The 25181-nt window shown below is 50.5% G+C and overlaps 6 protein-coding genes across 7 annotated transcripts; 4 read left to right on the top strand and 2 right to left on the bottom strand.

Annotated features, from left to right (window-relative positions):
* Positions 1-3004: 3004 nt before the first annotated feature.
* E(Pc) (Enhancer of Polycomb) lies at positions 3005-5285 on the top strand. The gene is made up of 6 exons (XM_003746010.1): positions 3005-3157; positions 3278-3669; positions 3796-4051; positions 4194-4409; positions 4512-4765; positions 4880-5285. The coding sequence occupies exons 1-6, from the start codon at positions 3005-3007 to the stop codon at positions 5283-5285; spliced, it is 1677 nt and encodes a 558-aa protein (XP_003746058.1).
* Positions 5286-9602: 4317 nt separating this feature from the next.
* Positions 9603-10376, top strand: LOC100904096 (urease accessory protein UreG-like). Its single transcript, XM_003746009.1, has one exon. It carries the CDS (start codon positions 9603-9605, stop codon positions 10374-10376), a length of 774 nt encoding a protein of 257 aa, XP_003746057.1.
* Positions 10377-12631: 2255 nt separating this feature from the next.
* Positions 12632-17629, top strand: LOC100898714 (coagulation factor IX). The gene is made up of 7 exons (XM_003745973.2): positions 12632-13026; positions 15866-15893; positions 15987-16078; positions 16159-16262; positions 16714-16985; positions 17078-17214; positions 17293-17629. Exons 1-7 carry the CDS (start codon positions 12853-12855, stop codon positions 17545-17547), a joined length of 1062 nt encoding a protein of 353 aa, XP_003746021.1. The 5' UTR covers positions 12632-12852; the 3' UTR covers positions 17548-17629.
* A 77-nt stretch (positions 17630-17706) lies between these two features.
* LOC100898326 (cyclin-dependent kinase 1) lies at positions 17707-19271 on the bottom strand. Its single transcript, XM_003745970.2, has 2 exons — positions 18802-19271; positions 17707-18689 (listed from the first exon to the last, which is right to left on the bottom strand). Exons 1-2 carry the CDS (start codon positions 18953-18955, stop codon positions 17764-17766), a joined length of 1080 nt encoding a protein of 359 aa, XP_003746018.1. The 5' UTR covers positions 18956-19271; the 3' UTR covers positions 17707-17763.
* Positions 19272-19835: 564 nt separating this feature from the next.
* Positions 19836-21914, bottom strand: LOC100898475 (B-cell receptor-associated protein 31). 2 transcript variants are annotated; one of them, XM_003745971.1, is made up of 3 exons: positions 21751-21914; positions 21099-21208; positions 19836-20783 (listed from the first exon to the last, which is right to left on the bottom strand). In XM_003745971.1, exons 2-3 carry the CDS (start codon positions 21188-21190, stop codon positions 20225-20227), a joined length of 651 nt encoding a protein of 216 aa, XP_003746019.1. In that variant the 5' UTR covers positions 21191-21208; positions 21751-21914; the 3' UTR covers positions 19836-20224. The 2 variants fall into 2 exon arrangements, with proteins under 2 accessions (XP_003746019.1, XP_003746020.1); XM_003745972.1 differs by lacking the exon at positions 21751-21914 and adding an exon at positions 21509-21528.
* A 127-nt stretch (positions 21915-22041) lies between these two features.
* On the top strand, positions 22042-24687 carry Npl4 (nuclear protein localization 4). The gene is made up of 5 exons (XM_029112246.1): positions 22042-22277; positions 22359-22640; positions 22728-23049; positions 23146-23505; positions 23607-24687. Exons 2-5 carry the CDS (start codon positions 22359-22361, stop codon positions 24443-24445), a joined length of 1803 nt encoding a protein of 600 aa, XP_028968079.1. The 5' UTR covers positions 22042-22277; the 3' UTR covers positions 24446-24687.
* Positions 24688-25181: the final 494 nt, after the last annotated feature.

Below are 25181 nucleotides of genomic sequence, written 5' to 3'. Positions count from 1 at the left end.
AGTTGGTCGATTGCGCAGGGCCCGCTGCTCTCTGGGTTTCTTTCTTGTTTACAATCGCCTCCGTGCTTCCGTCCGATACTCGCCTCTCCCGTGGTTTAGCAATCTTGTGCGTTCCCAAGTCACGACCCACCGAATACGACAGCAGACGTGGGTCATGCCCAACGTTCCTCATTCGAGCTAGCGACATTTTTCCTGAATTCTGGAACTCGGAAGCGATGCTCGTTTCAGACTTCCAGACACAAAGCGGACCGAACGGGCGCCAAGCCTGCGCGGCATCCCACCTTCGAAAGTCAAACTGATTATTTAATGAGACATGTATCTTCCCCCGTAGTCCCGGCAAAACTCATCGATCTCGGCTCCGAGCCCCCCGCGATCGTCCCCTTTGAGATTCCAAGGGCCGTTAACCAGTTTTCGCTCGCTTGTGCCTTGGCGGGCAAAAATTTGAAATATGGCGCGTGGCCCGTTCGAGCATGCGACAAAGCCTATACAAGATGGCGTCGCCTCAAATAATGTTTTGTGCGTAGCCTTGTGGGAAGCTATTGGTATAGTTTAAGGCGCGCTTTATGTTACATATTGGTGGAAATAACTCACGCGTGTGCCCGTAGAGGACCCGACGGGAGCCGAGGGAGTCTGCTGGGGCCCGCTAATCATCAGCATGGCTGGCAACACGTAGAAAAAAGGTGAATTTTGAACTGGACTACCGCTTGTTTTGGTTCACCAGGTTAGGCTAACCGCTCACTCGCGGCGATTGTTTCATGTGAAAATATCGCGGAATCGAGCGAAATACGCGAAATTCCGCGGACAAGTCGTCCCAAGGCACCGAGCCGCACCTCCTAGAGGCGGTTTGACGCCGAGAAGGTCTGATTTTCCCACGATCTCATCGCAACAAGCCCTCGAGGCGTGTGTGTTTTGAAGCATTTTCGTGAAAAATCGAGATATCTATGAGAAGTTCCATCGTCGAACAACTGAACGATGTTCGTGCACGAACTACGGTCCGATCCCACGCGGTTGGAAGCGATATTTCGACAATTTTGCAAAATTTTGTGTTTGGCGCCTTTTGGTAGCGATAGCTTGGACTGCAGTTTCACTGGATATATCTCCGATTCGAGACTTTTCTCTTCGGGCTGACATTCCCAGCTCTTCATACGTGCAGATGAGGTGCGCATCATGTGTGATCTCGAACGTCCAATTTTTGGCGCCAGATTCCCGCGACCGCTGACAATGTGCTTCTGTTACATTCTCAGAACGTGTTACCGGCGGAACACTTCATCGCTTCTCTCTGAGCCGCGATTGGTGCGCGCTGCGTTCGATTCCTAATAATGCCGTCGACTCCTCTGGAAGGAGACTTCAAGCCAGGAGGGGTTGGCTCTAGACGATTTTCTGTTCCGGCGTTTGTCTGACGCACGATCCGGTTGAAGCTCCCCCGGATCAGCACGATGCTGGCAGCACGATGTATCGAGCGGGGTTCGGCCTTCGAGCAGAAAACGCGCTCTCTGAATTTTCCGAACGTTTTCGCCTCTAATCTGGTTGGACTCTCCATGACAGCTCCGGTGACGGAGCTGTCCCCTACCTCCCGGCAACCTCCACAGCTGGGACACATTCCCCGAACGACCAGAACTCCTGATCTCCTTCTTTAGGGAGTCGGATGTACAGAGATACAATCAGGAGCCGTCGATCATCTATCCTCTGTCTAAGACCAAGGGCTAGTGAGTGGAATCGCTTCGCACTGAACTTTGCCCACAGTGAACGGACAAGCCGGAGCCATTCTGTCAGCGGCTGACGGGGGAGCTACGGAGAATATATAGGGAGCCAAGCTCGAGATATCGGCGGGATTCACGAATCGGGGATTCTTGAATGATAGTTGGAGCCGGGAACCTCTCGGTCGAAAGCGCTCAGCGTAAGTTGTATGACCCATGATAGCATTCAGTATTCGGGCACTGTCATCATTTGTCACGTACCAAGGGATGGTATAGCGTGAGGTCTCCTCCGTGCATGGGCGGTGCTCTCCGGAGAAAAAGTGTGCACGCGAGAACCCGGGGAGCATCTGAAAGAATTCGCGGACGGCAGGTACATTCGGGATTAGGAGGCGTCGATGTCTAAGACCGACCAAACATCTTTCCTGGAGAAACTCACCCACACGTGAATGAACAATTGGGCACGTCAGATAGCCATCGTGCTACGTTTTGTCCCGGCTCGTTCCCCGAAAAGTCTCGACGATCGTCTGGAACATCAAGAGATATAGGGGGCAACGCGAGCTACATGGGGTTTGAGGGAGCTCTGGAGATTAGAAGCCTTTCAACGATTCTGATTATAATCCTTTGGCGAAGAAGGGTCGAGCTCGGTAAGAAGGCTGCCAATTTCCCCTCGGAATCCAATTCCATGCCTCGGAGAGCTAGCTGTTCTGTCATACTTTAGGCCAACTGTGTCCGTGGAAAATCATTCGTCGGAGTCGTATGGTAGCGCAAGATCCGTGCATTGACCATCGGATGACCTCCGAAGTCTTCCACTTTCACCGCAACGTAGGACGAGCGCTCCGTTCGGCTTCCCCTACCGATTCTCGCGCGAATTCTCGGTATACTGCATCATATTACGTCAAGAAAACGGTATCGAAGAGGTCCGTAGGGTACCGTTCAGTCTGCTGTTGAAGATGACCGTCCTGTGCTCCGAGTCATACTGGCTGCTCAACTTGATTCACAACTATGGAGACGTTGTTTCACGGCGCCGAGCGCCGCGCTCAGATCTCCGCTTCGGCTCACCAAATCTCGGAGTCTCCCTCTTCCATAGCCGTATCCTCTTGGGCAGTCCCATTGGTCGATGGATTCATCCGCCGTACTTAGATCGATTGTTTGCAGGACAGTTGAGCATAAATCCCCAATTCTTTTCCAGACAATAATGTGTTCGAAGATTTCGAGGGAAGGCCGGCGAGGGCCCGGGGGGCGATTGTAATGGCCTAGATTCAACCGCAGGGAAGAGAGCCCTCCACAGGAGGTAGCATCTCTCCATGATGTCGAAGTTGTCGTTCCGGGCACGGGCACTGGACGCCACCAAGGCCATGCCAGTGTACCGGTCAGAGGATATCCCGGATCTTCCGGATTTCGCGGCGATAAATCGCGCGGTGCCTCAGATGCCCACGGGGATGGAAAAAGAAGAAGAATGTGTAAGTAGGCCTTTTGTCGAATCTCTCGTCATACGAACGTTTGAAGAGGATATCCTGCAATGAGCTCCGTATACGTCCCACCGCTATCCCGTCTAACTAGACCGAGTTCTTTTCCCCCAGGAAACGCATCTACAGCGAGCCATGACGGCACAGCAGACGTACGGACACACGGGAGAGTTGGTGATCCCAACGCCTGTTGTCTACCCGCTAGATTCAGCCTGTTACGATAGGCTGTATCCGTCGACGTTCAAGCTGCCCAAACAACTGATCTACATGCAACCGTTGCTGTCGGGGCTCGACGATGACACACCAGAGTACGACCTCGATTCGGAGGACGAAATTTGGCTCAGTCGTCAGAAACTCGGTTTGAGTCAACTGCAGTTTGAGACAATGATCGATCGGCTCGAGAAAGCCTCCAATCATCAAATCATCCAAATAAATGAAGCCAAGCTTCTTCTTAAACAAGATGACGATATTCTCATAGCGGTCTACGACTATTGGCTCAACAAAAGGTGATTATGCCTCTTTGATCTCAGCAACGAGAATATTCCTTCCCTGGGACCACGCGAGAGGGTCCAAAGCACCTAAGCTCCCGTACACGATCGAATTATTTCTCATGATTCCATTTGACTTCGCAGATTGAAACTGAAATCGAGCACCTTAATGCCACAAATAAAAACGGAGAAGAGAGACGGGTCCAACTCTGCGAATCCGTATGTAGCCTTCAGACGAAGAACAGAGAAGATGCAGACGAGGAAGAACCGTAAAAATGACGAGGCCAGTTACGAGAAGATGCTCAAGCTAAAACGAGACCTGAAGAAGGCCTTTACTTTGCTTGAGATGGTGAAGAAACGTGAGAAGCTGAAGCGGGAAGACCTACATCTCACGGTCGAGGTACGAACGAGTTTCTATGCAAGCGCTGAAGATCCTCCCGACAGAGTCCCGACGAAAGAAATCTTCTGCCGGAAAACTACCGGGCCTATGAAGATCCCGGTCAAATCCCAAGCTCGGAGTTATGATTGTCCGCTGTTTGCAGGTGTTCGAGAAACGAGTCCAAGCGGGCGATCTCACCGGAGCCATCGTAGCTGAAACGCTCCATCAGCTCACCAGGCAGAAACAACAGCAGCAGCAGCTGGCCAGAGAGTCTCTTTACGGAACGAAGTCACACGAAGGCCTGTCATCGAGAAATAATGGCTACGTTTCGAATTCGAACTCACAACAAATCCGTGAACTCAAGGCGAAGCATCGAAAGGTGAGTTCTTCAGTCGGTTCCGGGACCTCAGGGCCTCCGGGCTTCCGTGAATTTGCGTCGTATTACGATTGGCTGAATTCCGACATGCGTCTGCGATTCCAGAGCACCCAAGGATCCCGGCTGTCGTCCCACAAACGTCCAAGAGATCACCGAGAGCTTTCGAGTAATGGCTCAGTGTTGAATCAGCGTGAACTCGTCGCCCCAGTCAGTCTCGTTGGTGCCGCCGGAGATGCCACTCCAAGGCCGGACGTTCTGATGTCGTCTGAGGAGGACGAAGACGAGGTGATGTCGTCTGGCACCGAAGACATGCCTGACGGAGACATGAGTCAAGAGCCCGATGGGATCTTCACCTTCAGGTATGAAGCCTCACCTTTATTCCGATGTCACATCAGCAGACTTTTCTCCGGGTTTTCCTTATTGTTCGAGCTCATGGTCAGCCCATGGTCAACATACTCCCATTCCTATTCCAGACGCAAGCGAAACGTCACGTACCTGCCCCCTCTACCCCTGGACATGGGGGTCGCCGGCGACAACGACGACGACTCCAACCGTGACCAGTTCCATGATGAGGGTGCCCCGCATCAAAAGTTTCACCTTACGACTGTCCAGTTGGATTCTGACGAAAGTGATCTCAGCGGTCTGGAGGATGTAGAAATGTCGACGATTTCGAATCTTCAATTCGGCAACGAAGAGCACTTCGCTACTTTACACACCGCTCGCGTGAAAGCGCTCCAGTCCGCTGCCGCGGCTACCTCTGGCGCAGCGGATCGTCGAAAACGACGACATGAGAACTACATAACGTTCTTCGGCAGAAGAAGATACGGCCGAGGCGGAAGGATTCTCTTCGATCGCATGAATCCCAACGACAATGTGTGAGGCTTACGGGGATTCCCGGAATCTGTCGCTCATGCCGTCGAGGACGCGACGATGGAGATCACCAGACCGAAGACATCACCCTATGCCTCTTATGGGAACATCACAACCTTCATCTATCTCCCTCTCGGGATCCGAGGCAAGTTTAGAGTTACGGCTGTGACAACGAGCTACAGCCGTGTAGGAGCGCCGTCGATCGGAGACAGCCTGGTCCAAAGAGACGTGTTTAGGATGTCGGAATCATCGACGATTCACTCGATGCGCATGATCTCCGTGCGCGGAAGAAAAAAAAACACAAGAAGTATCTTGAGGAGATGGCTTCGTCTGCTCTGTTAACAAACAATCAATTTGTGATATTTCATCAACAATAATGACAGCAAACAACCACATCCCGAGCGAAGAGCTGAGAAAGAATATTGAAACCACCATCGACAAATACAAACAATGTACGCGGACCGAGTCGACCTGAGATGCGACGCAGTCGCAACAGCAGGAACCCACCATCGACGACCGGGAAGTACATGAAGATGATGATGATAACACACAGACAAAGAGAGAAATCAACCAATCACACTCCACTGTAACATCTCTCATTCTCACCACACTACTCACCATCAGCAGCCTTGAAAACAAAAAAAACGACCGAACCAATCGTCCACCTTGATATGGACAGGGGATGATCCGAGATGGTCCGGGGAAAACCTTCCCGTACTATGAAGTCTGTGGGCTCCGTAACTTGTGAGAAAAAACGATCGCATCTTCCTTGGGATGCGATTAATCGAGTACTTCGGTACACGATGCCGATCTTTGTCGACACGGAGACGGTACGCGGCGCTTCGTAGGAAGTTTTGACGAGAGAAAAGATGATCGGGAAGAGTTTTCAGCGGACTTCTTTGACTGCTCATATTGTAGCGTAGGTTTTTCGAATTCACAATCATCCCCATCTCTCATCTGGTGCATGCATATGAAGGCAAGACACATTGACATTTTCGCCACCATCGTCATCTTTATACAGAATACCATCAATACGGAGCGTCATCACGATCATCATTATTATTTTATCTTTAGTGGCCAAATATCGACGTTATCACGATAATGAAGAAGCGGAAGTGAACTTTGAGACACCAGACAGAGAAGAACTAATAGAAGCGGAGGTATAAATGAAGTTGAAGCTTCCTCTCGATACGACTGGGAATGTATGAACGATGATTAACAACCTCACCAATCGACCCAACATCAGCAAAAAGAAAAGTCCCCGGAGATCCAGAGCACTAGGGCGGCGGAGGAGGCTGCCCTTCCTCAAATACCGTACCACACAGACAGGAGAAAGAACGTGTGTCGTGATGTATTGTTAGGGCGCAACATTTTTGACTGCGAAACTGATTCGAGGGACAAAATATCGACGACGTCGATGGAGAAGCCGGTCTAGCTTGATACGATGAGATAACAGAGGGATTCAGATTCTTGAACGTCTATGATGTCGACTGTAAATGTAGATACGAACGGAACTTGTATGCTCAGAGCTGAAGCGATAACGAGGAACAGGGCAGAACTCTGGAGCACATGTAGGATATTGATGAGTGATGAGCGTTAGCCAGCTGTCATACATACAAACCAGAATACATACACTCAAACAAACAAAAAGAAAAAAACAACCCAACCGACGGAAAGAAACGGAATATTGCACTTATAATGGGAGTAATCAACTCGATTACGAGATGATTCGACGCTAGTTAACTTGCGATAATCGCAGAATAGCATTGAGGGGCACTAACACAGCAGGGGATTCATCATCATTACAGAATGCTGTTTCGATGCCGCCGTTCGCGCAGTAGCATGGGACGCACTTGTTGAAATGTCGGTCCACGGACAGACAGATAATCAGGTTCTTGGAACGAGAAGAAATTCACTGACTCCGGGAGAACACGTTGGTCCTCGCGGCGGTTATGCCTTGTCGATTCCCCCTTCTCGAGATTGAGTTCCGATGCTGTGATTTCTAGAGGTTATTGTCGGGACGACGACCATAATCGACTGCTACCGAAATTCGCGCGAAACGAGGGAGAAACTCCGTGACGAGGTCTTGCCGTGAGAGTAAATAAAGGAGTCGGGGAATTTCCTCGAACTCCGAGTTGGTGAGCCAATCGCGTGAACGAGCGGAATTTCAGGTCTAGCTTGGGTTCCTTTTGTTTTCGTTAATTCTGATCTCGCTGAAAATGCACGAAGCGCGCTGAGTTGATGAGACCCATTTTCAAAGTTTTGGCAACTCTCCTCTCTCCATCCTCGAGTCTGTCGCGTAGGATGGCTTGGGGAGTGATGACATCGACAATGCTTTGTCGTTTCTGAGGTCCTTTCTGAGGCAGAGTTTTTCCTCGAGCGCCTTCTTTGTCGACGGCGAGGACCGAACCTCGGCGTGGTCGACTTTAAGGATTCGGCGTGACGACTTTGTTCATCAAAGATTCATCGATGCTCTGGCAGCTAGCTAAAAGACTCGTAGTAAGTTGATTCGAACTCCGAAACCTCATTGATCCCTCTGTCCATCATTTCGATCGAGTTCCATCAGTCGAACGATCGAGGATCGATGCAGTAAAACTTGCGGAGACGTCAACGATCACCTAGACGAGCGAATGTTGCCCGCCCTAACAGCGTGTGGATGGGAGTATTTCTTTCGACTGACAGACAGGCAGATTGAGGGGACGAGGAAGCGGCGTGATCAATAATGCGTGAATGCTGAGTACAAAAGAATGGGGAATCGGATAGAGAAGTCGGAATACTGGAAGTAGAAACAGATGAATTCATTTGTCGATGGAGAGAATCAAAGGGAGACCGATTGACTAGGAAGTACATATACAGCTGAAATATTGATGGTCGATGGTCTGATAATGCGACCCCTCCAACTTCCCGAGAGGAGTCAACGGTAACGATGCGACCCATGAGACGACCATCCGCTTAGACTATTGTATATAGTTGTAACTGTAATTACCCATGTAATGTACTAGCATTGTAATTTGTAAATATGTAAATAAAAACCGATACAAACAACTTCTCGAAAAGAATGAAGACCTCTTCAATACGATGAGTGAAAAATTTTATTACCGAGAAACGCTTTCATGTTGGCAACCCGGCCTCGCTCTAGCATTTTGATATGTAGATCTGACAGGAGCTTGACGAGCGGTTCCGGTCGTTCCATCCGACATCTCCGGGATTCGGATATAGCTCTCTGACCTGCTAGGAGCTCTCAATGGTGCGAATGAGCGGCGAACTCTGTGCGAACTTACTTCACCGCGGACTGAATGCTCAGCCTCGGAGTGTTGCAAACGGACGCCTCCTCGTCGACCAAATTCCGAACGGTGCTGTTTCGCATTTCTGTGGAGATTGAATCGGCTCATCACCAGCTGTTCTAGTGTATGTACTCCTGCTAACCTCCAATGGACATACTCAAACACTTCCGTAAGGGACCGACCTCTCAGGTATTGCATCCCTCCTTTGAAACTGAACGAACAGCTCCCGAAAACACAAAGAAGTTGATGCCGGAGGATCACGACGAAAAATATCAACGAGTACGTTATTATCGCCGTGGCCATGATCCATTGTCCCCTGGAATTCATGGACGTTGCAGATTGGAAGCTCTCCGGACGCCGGAACGAGAGGAAATTCGGAGATTCGCGAATCCCGGGACCTTAGCGTACGTTTATACAATACTCACAGCTCCATCCTATTCGAGACTGGGAATCCAAACAAGAAGATCACGAGAAGTCTGTTTGCCGACGCGCTCGCCTCCGATGATTATGTTCGCTAGGCAGGCTGAGGTTGTAAAATTTAGCAGCTGAAACGACTCTCAATCATTCCTCGGGCACCAACGTTAAGCGTCGGAGCAGAACCCCGTCCCTCGAATCCCGAAACGCTGGATGCTCCCGAGAAGACTGACCATCCCTGACATGGCTATTGGGAGAAGAGATTCTCCCCTTCGAATAAAAGCCAATTGTGGAAATATGTGAAGATGGGGAATCTCCGGGAAGCTGTCCGCTCTCGTTTCTGAACCGTGACCGACCCCACCTCACACGACGTTGAGCGATGCTCGTTCTTCGCACTCCGTCGCTCCCCTCACGTCTCTACTGAACAATGGGCACCTGAACAAGAAGTTGTAATTCGTAGCCGTTATCGCCCTCTCCATCGCCGTTCTTTATCTTCTATTTGGGCCTAGCTAGATACAAGAGAGGGAAAAGCGTCCGAAATCATATCAGGGCATCCTTTGTGGTCGAGCCGAGTTACTCGGAGCGTAGCCGTCTTCGAGCTGATCAGTTCTTCAATACTGCTTGTAGTATGTCGAATTCCGTGAAATTCACGAAAGCTGGGCCCTTGAGTGCCGGTCAGAAGGTCAGTCATTCGCATTCTCATGGAGGAGGCGTCGAGCACACCCATGAAGCCATGGAGAGACCCGGTGATTTTGTGTCGAGACCAAGAGCGCCGAAAAGGACCAACTTCCGAGAAAGAGCCTTCACCGTAGGCATCGGGGGACCCGTTGGATCTGGAAAAACGGCGCTCACCCTCCAACTTTGCCGTCTGCTCCGAGATCAACTGCAGCTCTGTGTTGTGACAAACGACATCTTCACGAGGGAAGATTGGGAGTTTCTCGTAAAAAACGAGGCCCTCCCGGTCGAGAGGATGCGCGCCGTCGAGACGGGCGGTTGTCCACACGCCGCCATCAGGGAAGACTACTCGACGAATATGGAAGCCATCAAGGAACTCACGCGGGAGTTCCAGCCAGATATGGTGATCGTGGAGTCGGGTGGCGACAATCTCGCCGCGAACTTCAGCACGGAGCTCGCGGACTTCATCATCTACTGCATCGACGTCGCGGGTGGGGACAAAATTCCTCGCAAGGGAGGTCCCGGGATCACGGAGAGCGACTTGTTAGTCATCAATAAAACCGACCTTGCGGAAGCTGTCGGTGCGGATCTCGGTGTTATGTCGCGCGAAGCAGGCGTTATGAGATCTCAAGGCCCGACATTGTTCACCCAAGCTAGACACAACATCGGCATATCCGAAGTCGCGGATCTCATTGTGGAATCTTTCAAGCAAAGTGTTGCTCCGTGAGGGATGCCGGAAATTTCCGGTGACATAATAAAGCCTATCGACAGACTCTTCTGGTTATTGGCAGGGTAAGCGCCAGGGCTCTCAATTTCAGTGGATTGCAGCAGGACCTTCTCGGGCAGAAGACGCGAGCATCTTCGAGGGAGGGGGCTGATCCCACTCTTGGGCACAGGCGCTTTCCCGATCACCAATCAAGGAAAGCCGAGTACGCTTCCCTGTTCTCGTCCGGCAGGACTAACTCTCCCTTGTTCTCTGGGGACAGACTTCTGACGTTTCCCCGTGATGGGATTTCCCCCTACCTGTATCGAAGTTCAGCAGCAGCAGTAGTGCTTCCGAATGGTGGATATATATATTTTTTCTAAATAGTGCATTTATTTTTTATTCGCTCTCTATCGAGGAATTTCGTATACGCAATTACGCCAGAAAGTTCTCCGATAATTCCGTTCCGATTTGCGGCGCGATAGGGACTCGGCAGACACCGCATCGGTGGAAACCTATCATAATGAGACTCGCTCCGAGGGGCTTGACTCTGTGTGAAATGGGAGGGCGGTGCACCGACCGTGTGCAGATCAGAAAGACCTGAGATCTGAAAACGTCAGCAGATCGATAGATGACGTGATTTGATTTCGCGTCTCGTAATGCCCGGTGTTGCTTCCCGGAGACTTCCCGGGAGGGGGGAGATATACTTGGGATATATCTTTCGAGAACACGTTCCCGCGCCGTTCTCGTAATCGACCCGCTCTCGATTCAACTCTTCAGATCGCATTAGCAGTTGGAATCGCCCATCTGAGAGTTCATTCCTCGAACCCTCACACTGAGGATCCGATCGAGAATATTATAGGGAGTTCCGTTTGGGTTCTTGGACTCGGCTTCCGAGCCGAGCGACGTCTGCGATCGCATATGACTAATGAACGTCGATTAGTAATATTTGAGTTCATAGACGAGCAATCAAGGTTTCCAGTTCAAGGATCATAGCTTCCGCTAGGTCGAGGTTCCATCGTAGAGAGAACCTGCTGTGATTTCGTCTCGGGTCACATGTTCCTCCGGGTCTCGGAAACAATGACGGCCGCGGATTAAAAGTTCGGTTGTGAGCTCTGTGCCCTCCCGAAGGACGTTCTCACTCCTCCTTTGATCCGTGATGACGACCCCTGAATCCGATCTTGAGAGGACACCCACGGTGAAAAACGGGCGTTCCCCCACCGACGATATGTACCGTCCGGGTGGGTCTCATTTGTAGGTCGCTTCGGGCCTCATGTTTACAGTGCTCTTGATTCGAGTATCCTGATCTGCTCTCGATCCTGCCAGCGTCGTATGCCGTCTCGTACATGTCGAGCATCTCTCTGCTCCAGCGAAATAGATCACCGAAGTTCAGGGACTTCCTCGACATCCGTTTCAGTTGAACGGATTTTCCGACCTCAGATCATGATCGACGCGCCCGGTAATCGGCATCGGCTCTGTTAGAGACTCCGGGCGTAGCGATTGGTCTCGACTAAGTTTTACACAGAAGTTCCCCTCGATGGTCCGCTCTAAAGTAGAAATCCATGTCAACAGATGCCAGCGAACGAAATGTGCCAATTCAGCGTCGGGATAAGCAGTCCTTGCTGCGGAAGGAGCCCATATGAGCCCATATTCCGAACGAAACATCCTTCAAAGGGTTGGAAAAAAACGGCAGCCACCCGCACTCGATTCTTCTGAGCGGACCTATTCCGAGAAATCCGGAGAGTATCGAGCTCTGATCGATCGGTCCGCAGCTCGGAAGCTTTTGTCGGCAGTGCGTACTCGACGAATGTTTTTCTCGAAGTTCTCCTCACTGATCTCGAGGTTCGCTCGTCTTCTAACTTCGAGAAAATAGTGCGGGCGTTCGTCTCTCAGACAGATTCAGCGTCTACCAGCATGTCGAGCGTCTAGATCACCTCCACCCTTTCCACGCAGGAGTCAATGCTGCGGTTTCCGCGGGTGGCGGGCGAACGGGCGGGCAAGCAAGCGGGCGCGCAGAAAGGCTGCAGTAAGGCGACCGAACAAGCTTGTGAGCGAAGTGAGCGCGCACGATGAACGTTCAGATGTCTGCGGACGTTCAGACGCACTGAAGCCGGCGGAACTTTGACGAGCGTATGTGACCTCGGAGAGAGCTAACGACGAGAAACGATCAGACGAGAGGAAGAGCCAGCGAGTGAGTGAGTGAGCGGGCGGGCGGTCGGGCAGGCGGGCACGCAGGCGACTCACTGAGAAACAACCTGTTCCAGAAGCGCGAGCCCGCAACAGTATTCTGTCAGTTGCAGTTGACCACGCCAGTTGTCACCATCTGGATGAGAGTTCCTCCGGATGAGAGTCGGTCTCGTTTATGTTGGAACAAGATACTTTCTGAGGGAGAGTGAGTGATAAGACCTAGTGTGCGAGGTGTGGCCTGGCTAGGCCCCGCCTTGTATAAGATCTCGTCGCACCTCGAGCCTGGAACGAGTTCACGACCTCGAACTTCACAATGATCGGCTTCACGTTCTTGTGTCTTCTCTCATCGAACCTTTTGAACTTGTTCCAAAAGGATGGCAGTACCTTCGGGTTCGCCGCCGTGCCGAACGGCGCAGAGTTCGACAACTCGATCGACGCTGGCCCCGAACCTCATCTAGAGAAACCCGAAGTCAGCGATATCAGAAACGTGAGTTTCACTCCCACGAATCCCGCATCCTTTGATGTCCTGACGGTCCGTTTGAGGGGAAAATGTGCTCCACTCGACATCCGGAGATATTCGACCATTGCCTATGCGTCGGTAGTTCTCTGGAAGTTCTCCAGTCGAATCTCGAAGAGACTGAGGAATCAGACTCGTCTTGTGAGAGCGAGCCAGTTTTGGTAATGGTGCTGATTCGAGCTCTCGCAATGGGAAGTTCTCTGCGATACTCGTCAATATAATCGCATGCTCCAATCTATAGTTCGGCGATTCTATAATTTTTGACTCAAGTCGCTCAGTTCCATGAGTTTTGCGGAAAGAGCGAGTGCGGCTGCCTGTACGGGGCAAGCTGCTGATGTCGTTCCAGCAGTCGTGCATCGAGAGCAGTAATCCAGGGTCGCTTCGAGATTCGCGCAATTAAATTTTTCGGTCGAAATCAGTTGTCTCGCCTCGTCCGAGTCGATTGCGTCAATCATGTACGGAAAGCGGATCAGGATCGAGGGTGGAATTCAGCCGCGAAAGAGGAGACCATTTCGCGTGTTTATTTTAGAATGTAGCGGTTTCGGGTCTTAGTTTCGCTGGCCGAGGATTTCTGAAGGAAGTTCGCGCTTTGATTGTTTGTCATTCCCTGAAATCCCGGAGCTGAGCCTGTCAGTCAACTCCAATAAATATAATATCAGCTGGCACGTTGAGAAGTGCCGTGCTCGACCACAGGATCCGAGCGGACTGTCAACAGAGTGTACCATCCGAAGCGATTTGGTCCACGGATCGGAACCGATGGGGCCTGTCGCTTCGGGTCGGGATCGCTTGGACAACAGCCAATGAGCTCGCGTCACACCGTACCCGATGGGTCGAAGGTAGGGACGGGTCCACGGTCCGCCTTGGACCGCGATTCGGGAACTATCATGACGGCTCTCGAGGCAGAGCTCAGAACAGAAGCGTGACCTATCGCTGATCATCACAAATCATCGGTCATGCGTACATCCATATTTCCTCGTGGGGGAAACTTCCCTCCGAGTATCGCGTTGCTTTTCCTCGGTCCTTCCTCCAGAGGCCTCCAGGGCCTAGACACAGATAGAATCAGCACCTTAGTCTCGCATAATTCCGGAAGAGCGGTCTAGGCATCCGGGATATCGGTGGAAATGGATAGAGAGACCTCCCCTGAAGTTCTCTTGGTACGGTAGATCGCTCTGCACTGTGTCGGATCCGCCCTCGAAAAATTGTGATTTTTTTTCAAAAGTGTATCGTCACGCCCGGTAATATAGAGATGGGTCGCGTCTACGTTCGGAAGCGAGTGGAATTATCTTCGCCCCGCGTGGTTTCGAAACGGTCAGAATTCGTGATGTCTTGGTGAGCATCGACGAAAAATGTGTGAGCTCACTTTCTTTGCGCGCGCGTTTGCCAGCTGGAAGTCTCGAGTTTGACGACGAAGTCTTCAGTGACGATCCTTCTGATGGATCAGCAGCGTTTGATGACCGAGCTTTTGAGGTTTTTCTTCTCATGGTTCTGCCTTGCGCGAAATGCATCCCATCACAATTCGAGTTGCAGATTTGAATCGAAGTCGTCAATTCCCCCCGTAGCGAGAACTCTCGCTCTCCAAGTGCGATAAGGGGGGTGATCGAGATGCGGAGTCTTCGAAGAAGTAAATTATCTCTATTTTATCTCTATGATAAATTTTCTATCAGTGCTTCAGGAGATAGGGATAGGAATTAGTTGAGGACTCCATTCGAATCACTGGTACTACTTTCCTGAATAGATGAGTATTCGAAACACCAAGAGCATTCTTTTCGGTGCGGCTTTCGGTCCCGAAATGAATATTGAGGGCGCAGAGGGGAGACGGAGCGGAAAATTCCTCTCAGTGAAGGTGGAACTTTCTCTTAAAGAAATTCGGTTTCTCCTCTGACTGGGTAGGGTCATCAAGTTTTGACTTGTCGAGTCGGAGACGATGATGCTGACATTTTCCGGTGTAAGAAAACTCTCGCAGAAGATTCTGTAGCGCTGACATGATGACTCCCAAGCACCATTGCGATCACGAGCGACCATTCTGCGTCCGTCGATGGAACCGCACGACACACTGTTCGGTTAAGAGATCGCTTGGGGAAAAACTGACTCAGAAAGAATTGGTATATGTATACGGACTCCTTCAAGCATCGTGCCGCTGTTGATTCTCATCTCGGAGCTTTGGAAGCACCAGCCAAAGGCCTTCGACCTGGGATGAACCTCTCCCGCTGATGACTTTGGCGCGCATGCCGCTCGCTCGAGCACGTTTCTGGCTCCAGTGACAGAATCTCGACATTGAGGAATCCCATTACGAAACGTGTCGCATTGCCTGGAGGCTCCAAATGAATGACAAAGGACACGGGGCATTGTACGTCTTCCAGAGTAATCGCGCCTCTCGACGCACGACCGTCAAAGTCTCCGTAAGGAATTCGACCTTGAAACAATTTATTGACTCCACGAGATGTGACTACAATCGTAACGAAGACGTGTATCTCTGCCCGTGAAAAGCATTCGAATCAGCGGGTTTTCCGATTCACCCAGTGGGAAGTTTCGCCGGGAACTCTCTCTGCATGGGTGCTGGACGAAACGAAGTAGCTTTCGCCGAAGTCGGACAGCCTCTAGGAGTGAATCCTCTCTCCATCTGCTGGTTTATTTCCCTTCGCGAAAAGCAGATCAGTCGCAAAACCGAGCCGGGTTCCAGATCGTCGGAGACCGACAGGCGGGCTGTCCTCCGTCGGAAGTCCAAGTTTGCGAGTCTCCCTTCACCGCGGGACTCGGTGGAATAGTTCATGACTTCGAGACGACTCAATCGAAACCCTTTCCGTTGCAGTTGATACGGGCATACAACAACGATAAACGTGAGTAGAATCTCCCCAGGAATTGACTGGATCTCTAATGCAAGGTATGGAGAAAGTCGAATGAGATCATTCTCTAGATCAATGCTTCCTCAGGACCCGTTTGTCCGTGTGGTCTCATTGGACATACGCGCCATAAACGCGTTATAGGAGGATCACCAGCCGATATTCATGCATATCCATTCGCCGTGAGTCTCGACCCAAATCCTCCTGAAGAATCAAATCTCGCAAAACGAAAAGTTGCTTTCACGGAGGCAAACTCTTTCAGGTCAGCTTGCGGAAAACCTTGAGCAATGGCGCGCCTTACCCATATTGTGGAGGGACGATTCTGACGGAGAGACACATTGTGACCGCGAGTCACTGTTTACTGAAGTACGTGGAATAATAATCATCGAAACGATTCGTATGAGAATGTAGCGAAAAAAAAACTCGTGGAGCTCATAGAGACAATTATTCGCCTTCCCTGAATGAGCCTCACGCGGTGATCTATCCATGCAGCCCGCATGAACAGGAGAGCTCAGGTTATTGATCTCGGATGTCGAAATTACCTGCATAAGAAATAGACTCCTCGTATTGCCGATTTCATAACTTCTGCATCCGCGAAACCTTGGACTCATCGCTTCGAAGGATCATGTAGACCCACCCTCCTCCCGCGCCCTTGAACTTCCTCAGAAATCCCTCCGCTTTGCGAGAACCATATTCGGGAGTCTTTATTCAACTGTCCCGCTTTCAAGGAAAAAAAAACGTACCCGCAGTTGATTGATCAAGGAAGGCGGAGACAACCCCGATAATCGTCGAAATACACTTCTCCCCGAATTTTCAGCAAATTACCAGGAGATCTCAGTGTCGAAGTCGGTCGGACCAACATATCCGGTATCGAGACCCGGGCGGATCCGTTCATCCGCAGAGTTGTCAGAATCGAGCGTCACGCTTTCTACGATCAGCCAACGTATAACAGCGACATCGCAGTGCTCACTCTCGACAGACCGCTGCAGTTCGGTACTACGATAAATCCAGCTTGCATTCCGCCGTACGGAAGCGACGTTCTCGACGGCACACCTGGACAGGTGGTCGGATGGGGCCGTTTAGCCTACAGTAGGTCAAACCCCGATTTGAAATAAAATGCTTGAATATTTATTCCCGAATATTCTTGAGTATTCACCGACGAGAAACACTGATTATTCCAGAGGGTAAGAAATCAGAAACGCTACAAAACGTCACTCTGCCGATCGTGTCCAGAACTCAGTGTCAAAAACCCTTGAAACATCGGGTATCCACGAACATGATCTGCGCGGGAGGACTCGAAGAACGTGACGCATGCGTGGTAAGAAAAGAAGGGTTTCAAAAGCAAATATTCGAATGAAGACATGCGTTCCCCGGAACTAATCGATAATTTTTCCAGGGTGACTCCGGGGGACCTCTGGTTGTCAAGTCTCGGAATACGGCACTCCTCATCGGAGTTGTGTCTTTCGGGAAGAAGTGCGGTCTTCCGAATGTATATGGAGTTTATACCAGAGTTGGCTTATATGTTAGGTTCCTGTACGAGAAGACCTTAGATTCGAATTGTAAACCCGGGATTATGTCGATGAGAGATTACCGGTCGGTGGGGGACACGAATGCTTGGGTGCAGTACAGCGTGAACCGGAGACCTCTGTGATTTTTGATAGGGCTGGAAGCCGCTCTGAATCAATTGCCGTCCATCAGTTTTTGTTATACAGTAATAAACCGAGATGACGAAAGGTTTGTTTTTCTTCTCGTCCCGTCTGACGGTGACGAGCGTAGAACTTGAGGAAGTCCGATGTTTGGCGGGAAAAACGATGTTTATTGCAAAAACATTCAATCAGAAATATACAAGAGAATACAAGCGACCCTGTCACGACTCTTCGATGCTCACGTCGAGCTTCAGGATCTTCTTCGCTCGATCTACATCACCGTTGTCTGCAGCTCTCGTGCGACAAAACTTATCAACCTCTGCAGGCGTATATGGTGAAGGGTTCTGACTAAAATATTCATCTCGGAGACATTCTCTGGCAGTGCAACGTTTCTCGGGCTTGTAGCGGAGCATTCTCTTCAGAAGATCCAGAGTCGATTCTCTCGCTGGAATTTTCTGCTCGATGGTGCTCACGCGCTTATTGAGAGCCATACACTGGAGAACGGGGAGCTCATCGATCTCGGGCCACTCATCACTAGTCGGAGTGCCCAACATGTCTACGATGAGATTGATTTGTGCGATTTCCCCATGGCCAGCGAATAGAGGTTTTGATCGGAGCAGCTCACCGAAAACACAACCCGCTGACCAGATATCAACAGCTGTACTCTGGGAGGGACTCCCCAACAAAATTTCAGGAGGTCTGTACCACAATGTAACGACCTGTGGAGTCCATTCTTTTTGATGAACGTTACCGGTAGATCCGAAATCGGCTATTTTGAGCTGCCCATTTCTCAGCATCAGGTTGTCAACTTTTATATCTCTGTGAACGAGCTTCTGCTCGTGGATGTAGCTCAAACCGTTCATCAAGTCCGCCATGACTGCCTTGATGAATCCTTCAGCCAGAGATCTCGAAGCTAGTTTCTTCAATTGGTAGGGACAGTATTCGATCACCAGATATACACTCGTCCCCTTGACAACCAGCTGCTTCAGCCTAGCTATGTTTGGATGATCGAGTTTGTCGAGGATCTTCACTTCACGAAGACTTTCCCGGAAAGCGAGCTCACGTCGTCGGCTACCGTACTGATTGAGAGATAGTTTCTTCAGGGCGACTTCCGACCCATCCGGCGAGACCGCTTTGAACACTCGACCTGAAAGGAAGATTTTTTCAGAAAATCCCGGAGCAGCTCCACAGTGATGGGGAATAAAACTTCAGGAACTTGGAATCACGGAATGACATTTCGGATTCGAGGTCACACGAACCGAAGCTCCCTCGGGCGAGAAAGGTGACATGCTTGAAGTCCGCGAGTTTCCCTTGGCTTTCTATCATCTTCGGCGGAAGCTTTTCCATGAATTCTTTGTAGCTGTCGTCGACGTCGTCATTCTCGCAAAGAAATTCGTCATCACTATCGAACATGATTTTGTTAGACCACCTCGCCGATGCCTGAGCCGCGATGGAGCCCACTCGTTCCGCGATGTACTGTCTGAATGTAGAATCCGGCTCTTGAGTTCCACAGGTTCAGGACCACTTTGAAGAACTGTGCAGAGCGCGAGCGCGACTCCGAGGCTTTCTCACATGGAGGTGGTTCCGCCGATCCGCGACTCCGTATTGCCAGCCGTCAAGCCTTCGCTGTGTCAGCGGAGAAACGAACTGAAAACCAGTGCAGTTCACTTTTGAGCGGCGGCATCAGCAGCAGCAGAAACAGATGTAAGAGACGACGACTGATTGCAGAGGAGAGGAAGGATATTTTCGAATGACGCGTCGTCTGCTCCTGCTGTCAACATTCTCTGCCTCCCTGTCAGAGCGCGGCGCGAGCGTCGAAATCTACCAAACAGGGAGCAAGTTGACGTAGGAAAAATCGGAATAAGGAAAATTCTGGCGCATGCTCTAAATATTGAGGGGGAAAGTCTTGCTCACGGAAAGGCTGACGCGGAGGGAATTCATTCTGGGCTACGGGGCGCTCCTCAGACTTTGACGCTTACCGGATTCACCCGACTCCCACCGTTTGTAACCCCTGCCCAATCGAAAGTCTGCACTCTGCTAGCGCCTGGGATTCTAGGGCGCCGAAATCGGTATTTCGAATCGGAGCGAGAAGGAACGAATTAATATCCAGGTTGGAAAACCTCGCAAGCTTTCTTCAGGGATCAAACAATGTACGGAGGCGAGTCTCATGTTGGGTGTGTAGATCAAGATGGAGAGCCTTAGGGGTTTCGGGGTTCGGCGTTCTTGGCATTGATTCATCTTCTCTCGATCGATCTCCGGCGAATGATCTTACGGTGCAACACAAGCTGATGGCTCGAGGAACATTATTTTATTCGACCGCATCTCATCTCTCGGATTCACATGAGCATCCGGATCGATTCCCACTCTGAGTAGCAAAAGGACGAAAATCACGCGTCAACGGATCACAAGGCATAAGTTGTTGGTACGAACCATGGTAACACACATTTATATTAAGAATAGGCTCCTCCATAACAGACGCGGATAGACGGGGAATTAATCCAATCCGACCCGCGAGGCTTTGACTGGTCAGTCATCGATAACCCGGTCGATTCATGATACTTTACATTGATATACTCTCTGATCTAGGTATCGACCCGTCGATCTCGCAAACGCACTGAATGACTCCCGAGTTCCGCGCACTTGCGGTGAGTCGGACCACTTGCACACCGAACGGCTGCTCTCCTAGTCGTCTTTGCGCGAGCCGGAAGCGTCAGCGCACTTAGCATGTAAATTGCAGAGGTCGTCATATTGTTTCGCCAAATTCTCTGACTGGGTCTTCATGGCGTCGCGGTCCTTAATTGCCTTCGCAAGCTCCTTGCTCTGCTTCTCGAGTTGCTCTTCGAGCTCCTTGATCTCATTGGAGGAATTCGTACCACCGTCCATGGCACGAGAGGCGGCTGCGGCCGCGTTCTGAGCCTGTTTTAGGGTGGCTTCATTCGACGCCATCAGGTTTGCTTGGAAACTGATCAGAGTCACCAGGCGACGGATCACCATCCACAGGAAGAGAGCGAAACCAGCGATGTAGAAATTTCGCTGAGCTCTGAACATTTTCATCGATTGTTGCATCTCAGCATCGAGGTGAGAATGTTCGATCTCGTGGTGACGGAGCGACGAGTATCTCGCCATCTCCCGGAGCGAGTCTATGAAGAAGAGGGTAAGTATCCCTATGATGACCGTAAAATAAGTGTTGGATTGGGCCGCGAGACTCCGTAAAAACCGAGATTTGAAGAAATAGTTCCACCTGCGAAGAGCAGAAATCTTAGTGAATGAGAAAGGGGGATTAGTGAGCACGGATGAGCATCGGCTCCAAGAGTCCGTGCTAGAGTATCAGCGGGCGGATTGATGACAGGATTTTAGTGGTGCGAGGCGCTTGACGCGGATAACTCCGACAGACCAGCGGGACGATTATCGCCGCAGCTGGTGGTGTACATATATCCCAGGTTTCGAGACCTTCTATCGATCTCATGACTCATGACGTGGAGCATCCTCACTGAGGACGTGACTCTAGACTCTGGAATCTAGAATTCATTTCTAAAGAGACGGGATGGGGACGTACATCTTCGGCGAGATGAAGGGTATTATCAGGAGCAAGACGACGGCGATTTCCCCGTAGAGGAAGGCCGCGATCAATGTCCATTGGATACTCATTTTCCCTGATCGTGAAGCCTGCGGAGTGATTACTGATTTAGTGTTATTTTCTTCCCCGGGATCCGATGGAGAGAAATGATCGCTCAGCCGCTGATTTCGACCGAATTCCGTCTGACAAACATGGAAAATAGTCAAGCTCATCGAGCCGCGGTCGCAGTAGAACGCGTCTTGGAGCGGAAGTTCAAGATGTCTCTTGGTTAAATTTAATCAGGTCGTCACGATTCGTTACGAAAACAGATCCGGTAAAGTGAGTCATCCAGGAGTTTTAGGTAATCGCGTCAAAATCGTGCATGTGAAGAGCGAAATGATAGTTGCCACCTCAAGATTGTGAACGGCGGCCCTGTGACACGTTCTTGCATCCGGAAAGCGCTACCAGAGTCAGATTCTAAATATACACCTCTACCCGGTGCCGTAGATTTTCCTTACAAGGGCACGGGATGCTCGGCGTTTGTCACACAAAGTCCGAGCGAGAATTCTCGTTCCAAGCCCCGACTCTCTTCGCGTTCACAGAAGCGAGATGGTCGCTTCGGGAGATGAAATTGAAAAAATGCAAAACTTACGTGTCGTCGCAGCGGAGCTCTTGTCGGAAGTGAAGCAAAATCTGGACGATAGCTTAAAAGTCGGATGTCTCAAGTGAGCAGAACACACGTCTCCATTCATTACAGCGACCGTGCCGACCGGTGAGTTTCAAATTTTCTGCGAATCCCAGATATCCGCGCTCTGGATTCGAAAAGCCTCGAGAGAGCGTGCTCGGTCGGCTCTCTCCGCCTCCCAGTCTCATTTAAAGCTCCGCTCGGAGAGTTCGAATCGTCTGACCATGCTCCATTCCGTCGTTTAAGGAAACCGACAAACAGCCGAGAAGAGAAGGTATTTGTGTAGTGTGACCAAGCAGAATTTTTAAAGTTTTGCTGAACAAAGTGAGTGCAGAATTCTTCGAGAAGAACTATCGACTTTCCTAGTTGCGGAAAATTAGTTTGAATGAAAGCCCACGCTGAGAGCCGCGACCGTGAAATCTCTCGATAGTGTTGTTATTCTCTCTAACCAGTGCCGTGTTGTCCATCGTTGAATTCGTTATCTCCGTTGTGAGGTAGGACTTCGATGATTCGACTGCCACTTCCTGCATCGCGCCATCAGAGAAGAGGTTTTCATTCGCCAACTTTCCTTCCAGATGCTCATCAGAGTCCAGGGGCCGGACGGCCAGAAGCGAATCGAAGTCGAATCGGGAGAAACCACCGAGACTCTCATGGCCAAAATACGGATCGCCTATGGATATTTAGATTGTGAAGTCTTCACAGCTAGAGACCACAAGACTCGTGTGCCTGTCGGCGGCAGGAGTCTTGCTCAATGCGGACTCAAGAATGGAGATCTGCTCTTTGTCAGGCCAGTGTGTGATGAGCCGATGACGCAGGATGTCGAACAGTCCAACGAAAAAGAACGCATTGTAAACACCGTGAGTTTTAGATGGACTGCGAAGACGATCTCCTAGCTCTCCACCGAGTCGATGAACTAGCATTGAGGTTGTGTTCTGACCCTGCAGGTGGCCGCTAAGCCGGACGTTCGGCGGAAAGTTATTGTTGCGGAAGATGAGGTCGATAAGATATTGTCAGCTCAAGACGGGCGAATCAGCCGGTCTCGACACGCTCTGTGTAACCACAACGTCAGCACGAAATGTGTGCTCTGCACGCCTCTCGAGCCCTATGACGAAGCGTATCTCAAGGAAAAAAATATCAAGCACTTGTCTTTTCATTCCTACATTAAGAAACTCACAAGTGGCGTCGATCAGGGGAAATTCGCGCCGCTCGAGAACATTTCCCTCAAAATCAAACCAAACTGCTCCCGTCATCCGCCATATCCCAAAGGTCAGCTGGAATGAATGCAACCCGTCGTCCTATCCATTTTTCCCGCTCGTTCCGAGCAAGGACTCTGGAGGTACTTATACGAGGATTTTTTCACAGGTATTTGTTCGAAGTGCCAACCTAGCGCTGTGACGTTGGATCAACAAAAATATCGGCACGTGGATGCGGTTTTGTTCGAGAACAGTCAAATCGTCAATCGCTTCCTGGACTTCTGGAGACAATCGTTGCTGCAGCGAGTCGGCATACTACTCGGTCGATATGAAACCTACAATGAAGTACCTCTTGGCATATGTGCCCGTGTCGCTGCTATATACGAGCCCCCTCAGAATTCCGCACGGGACGGTTTTGAGCTTCTGGACGATCCCAACGAGGAGACTGTCGACGAGTTATGCGCAAAGTTGGGTCTTCGAAGAGTCGGCTGGATTTTCTGCGACCTGCTGCCTCTCGATGTACAAAAAGGTGAGGCTTCCAATCTATGTAATGGGGTTATCGTACCCTCCTTCCGGGAGACACGCTCCAACGAGCTCAGTCAGAGACTGCAATCGAAATCTCCCTTTCAGGCACTGTCCATTATCTCCGGGATGTTGATTTTAGTTATTTATTGTCTGCTCAAGAGTGCATCACAGCCGCTGCCCTCCAGAACAAGTACCCGAACCCCTGTAAACTTTCGTCAGACGGGTATTCCGGCTCGAAATTCGTCACGGTGTGCGTGACCGGTGATAAAAATAACCAAATCCATATGGAAGCCTACCAGGTGTCCAACCAGTGTATGGCGCTGGTGAAAGACGACTGTCTCATTCCCACTCAGGACGCTCCTGAATTAGCCTGGGTCAAAGAGTCTACGCCTAAAAAATTTGTACCCGACGTTTTCTATAAGACGAAGGATCGGTATGGACTCGAAGTTCAGAAGGTAGCTCGACCTCTTCCTGTCGAGTTCTTGCTCATCGATCTGCCCGTGTTCTCGCCAAATGATTCCGTGAATACTTTCCGGAGCGAAGGACCTCATTTCACGGTCGAGAACCGAGCCTTCGCCAATCAAGTACAGGATCTGCCAGCTGTAAATCAGTATCTGAGGAACTTCACAGCGTCAAAAGATCTCCTGGCTGCTTGTAGAGATTTTCACTTTCTTCTGTATCTCGCCACTCTGGACGTGGTACATCTAGAGATGGATAAATTACTGGAAGCGGTAAAAACTAAGAACGCAGAGGCTTGTAACACTTGGGCTGCGGAGAGCGAGCAGTGGCGAACGTTCGAGACCATCCTCAGTTCCATGGGCTCGAATGACGTGGAGATGCCCCAGAAAGAAGCCTCTCGATCGACCTGGAACTGTGAACACTGCACATTCACCAACGAGAGCGACACGAACACTTGCGAGATGTGCTCCCTGCCTCGGACTTGATGAGCGGCTGTCTAGTGATTCGAGTGAATGACTCCGGCTGCGCGAGTGCTTTCGGATCGTGATTGTCTTCGGATTTTATTCCGTGACAACCTCTTCGAAGTGAAAACTCGAGAGAGAAAGTGTATCTTGGTTGATGAGCGGAGCTTCTCGAGGATGGCTCCGGATATGCCTCTGACTCGCATCCATCGCAGTGAAGAGTAGGGGGCGATCGGTGCGACGGAGAATAACGAATAAATTATCTAAGAATGTTACGAGTTCAGACTGCTTCTTTCAATGCATGAACCAAATCGATGGTACAAAATGATTATCAGTCTTATTATATCAAATGTTTAGGAATTTATTTATCGAACGAGGTACTCATTATTACTATACATCATTATTCATTTGTTCATTTGGACGAATGGCGGAGACAGGAGGGGGTCCTCCATTAGTTAATATACACAAGAAGAAAAAAGGACGATTGTACCGGCTGGAGACTGCAACCGAGAGCGGTCGAGAGTTTGCACAGCACGGGAAGACGGCAAAGCTCAGTAGGTGAAAGCGACAATTTAATTTCGGGTCTCTAAACGCGCGGGTGTACATTGACGAGGATTATTTGTTGCATCAGACTAGGATCAGGATGCGCTCTCAGAGTTGATTTTGGCCCCACTAGGTTCTAGATGGCCACCGCTCTAATGTGGCGGCCTCAAGTTTCGAGAATCCGTGAGGAATTATACCTTCCCCTCTCTGGAAGCGC

The sequence above is a fragment of the Galendromus occidentalis genome, unplaced genomic scaffold (genome assembly GCF_000255335.2).
Source record: "Galendromus occidentalis unplaced genomic scaffold, Mocc_1.1 scf7180000077487, whole genome shotgun sequence".
NCBI classification, from domain to species: Eukaryota; Metazoa; Arthropoda; class Arachnida; order Mesostigmata; family Phytoseiidae; genus Galendromus; species Galendromus occidentalis.
This window is presented reverse-complemented; position numbering and strand designations above follow the sequence as displayed.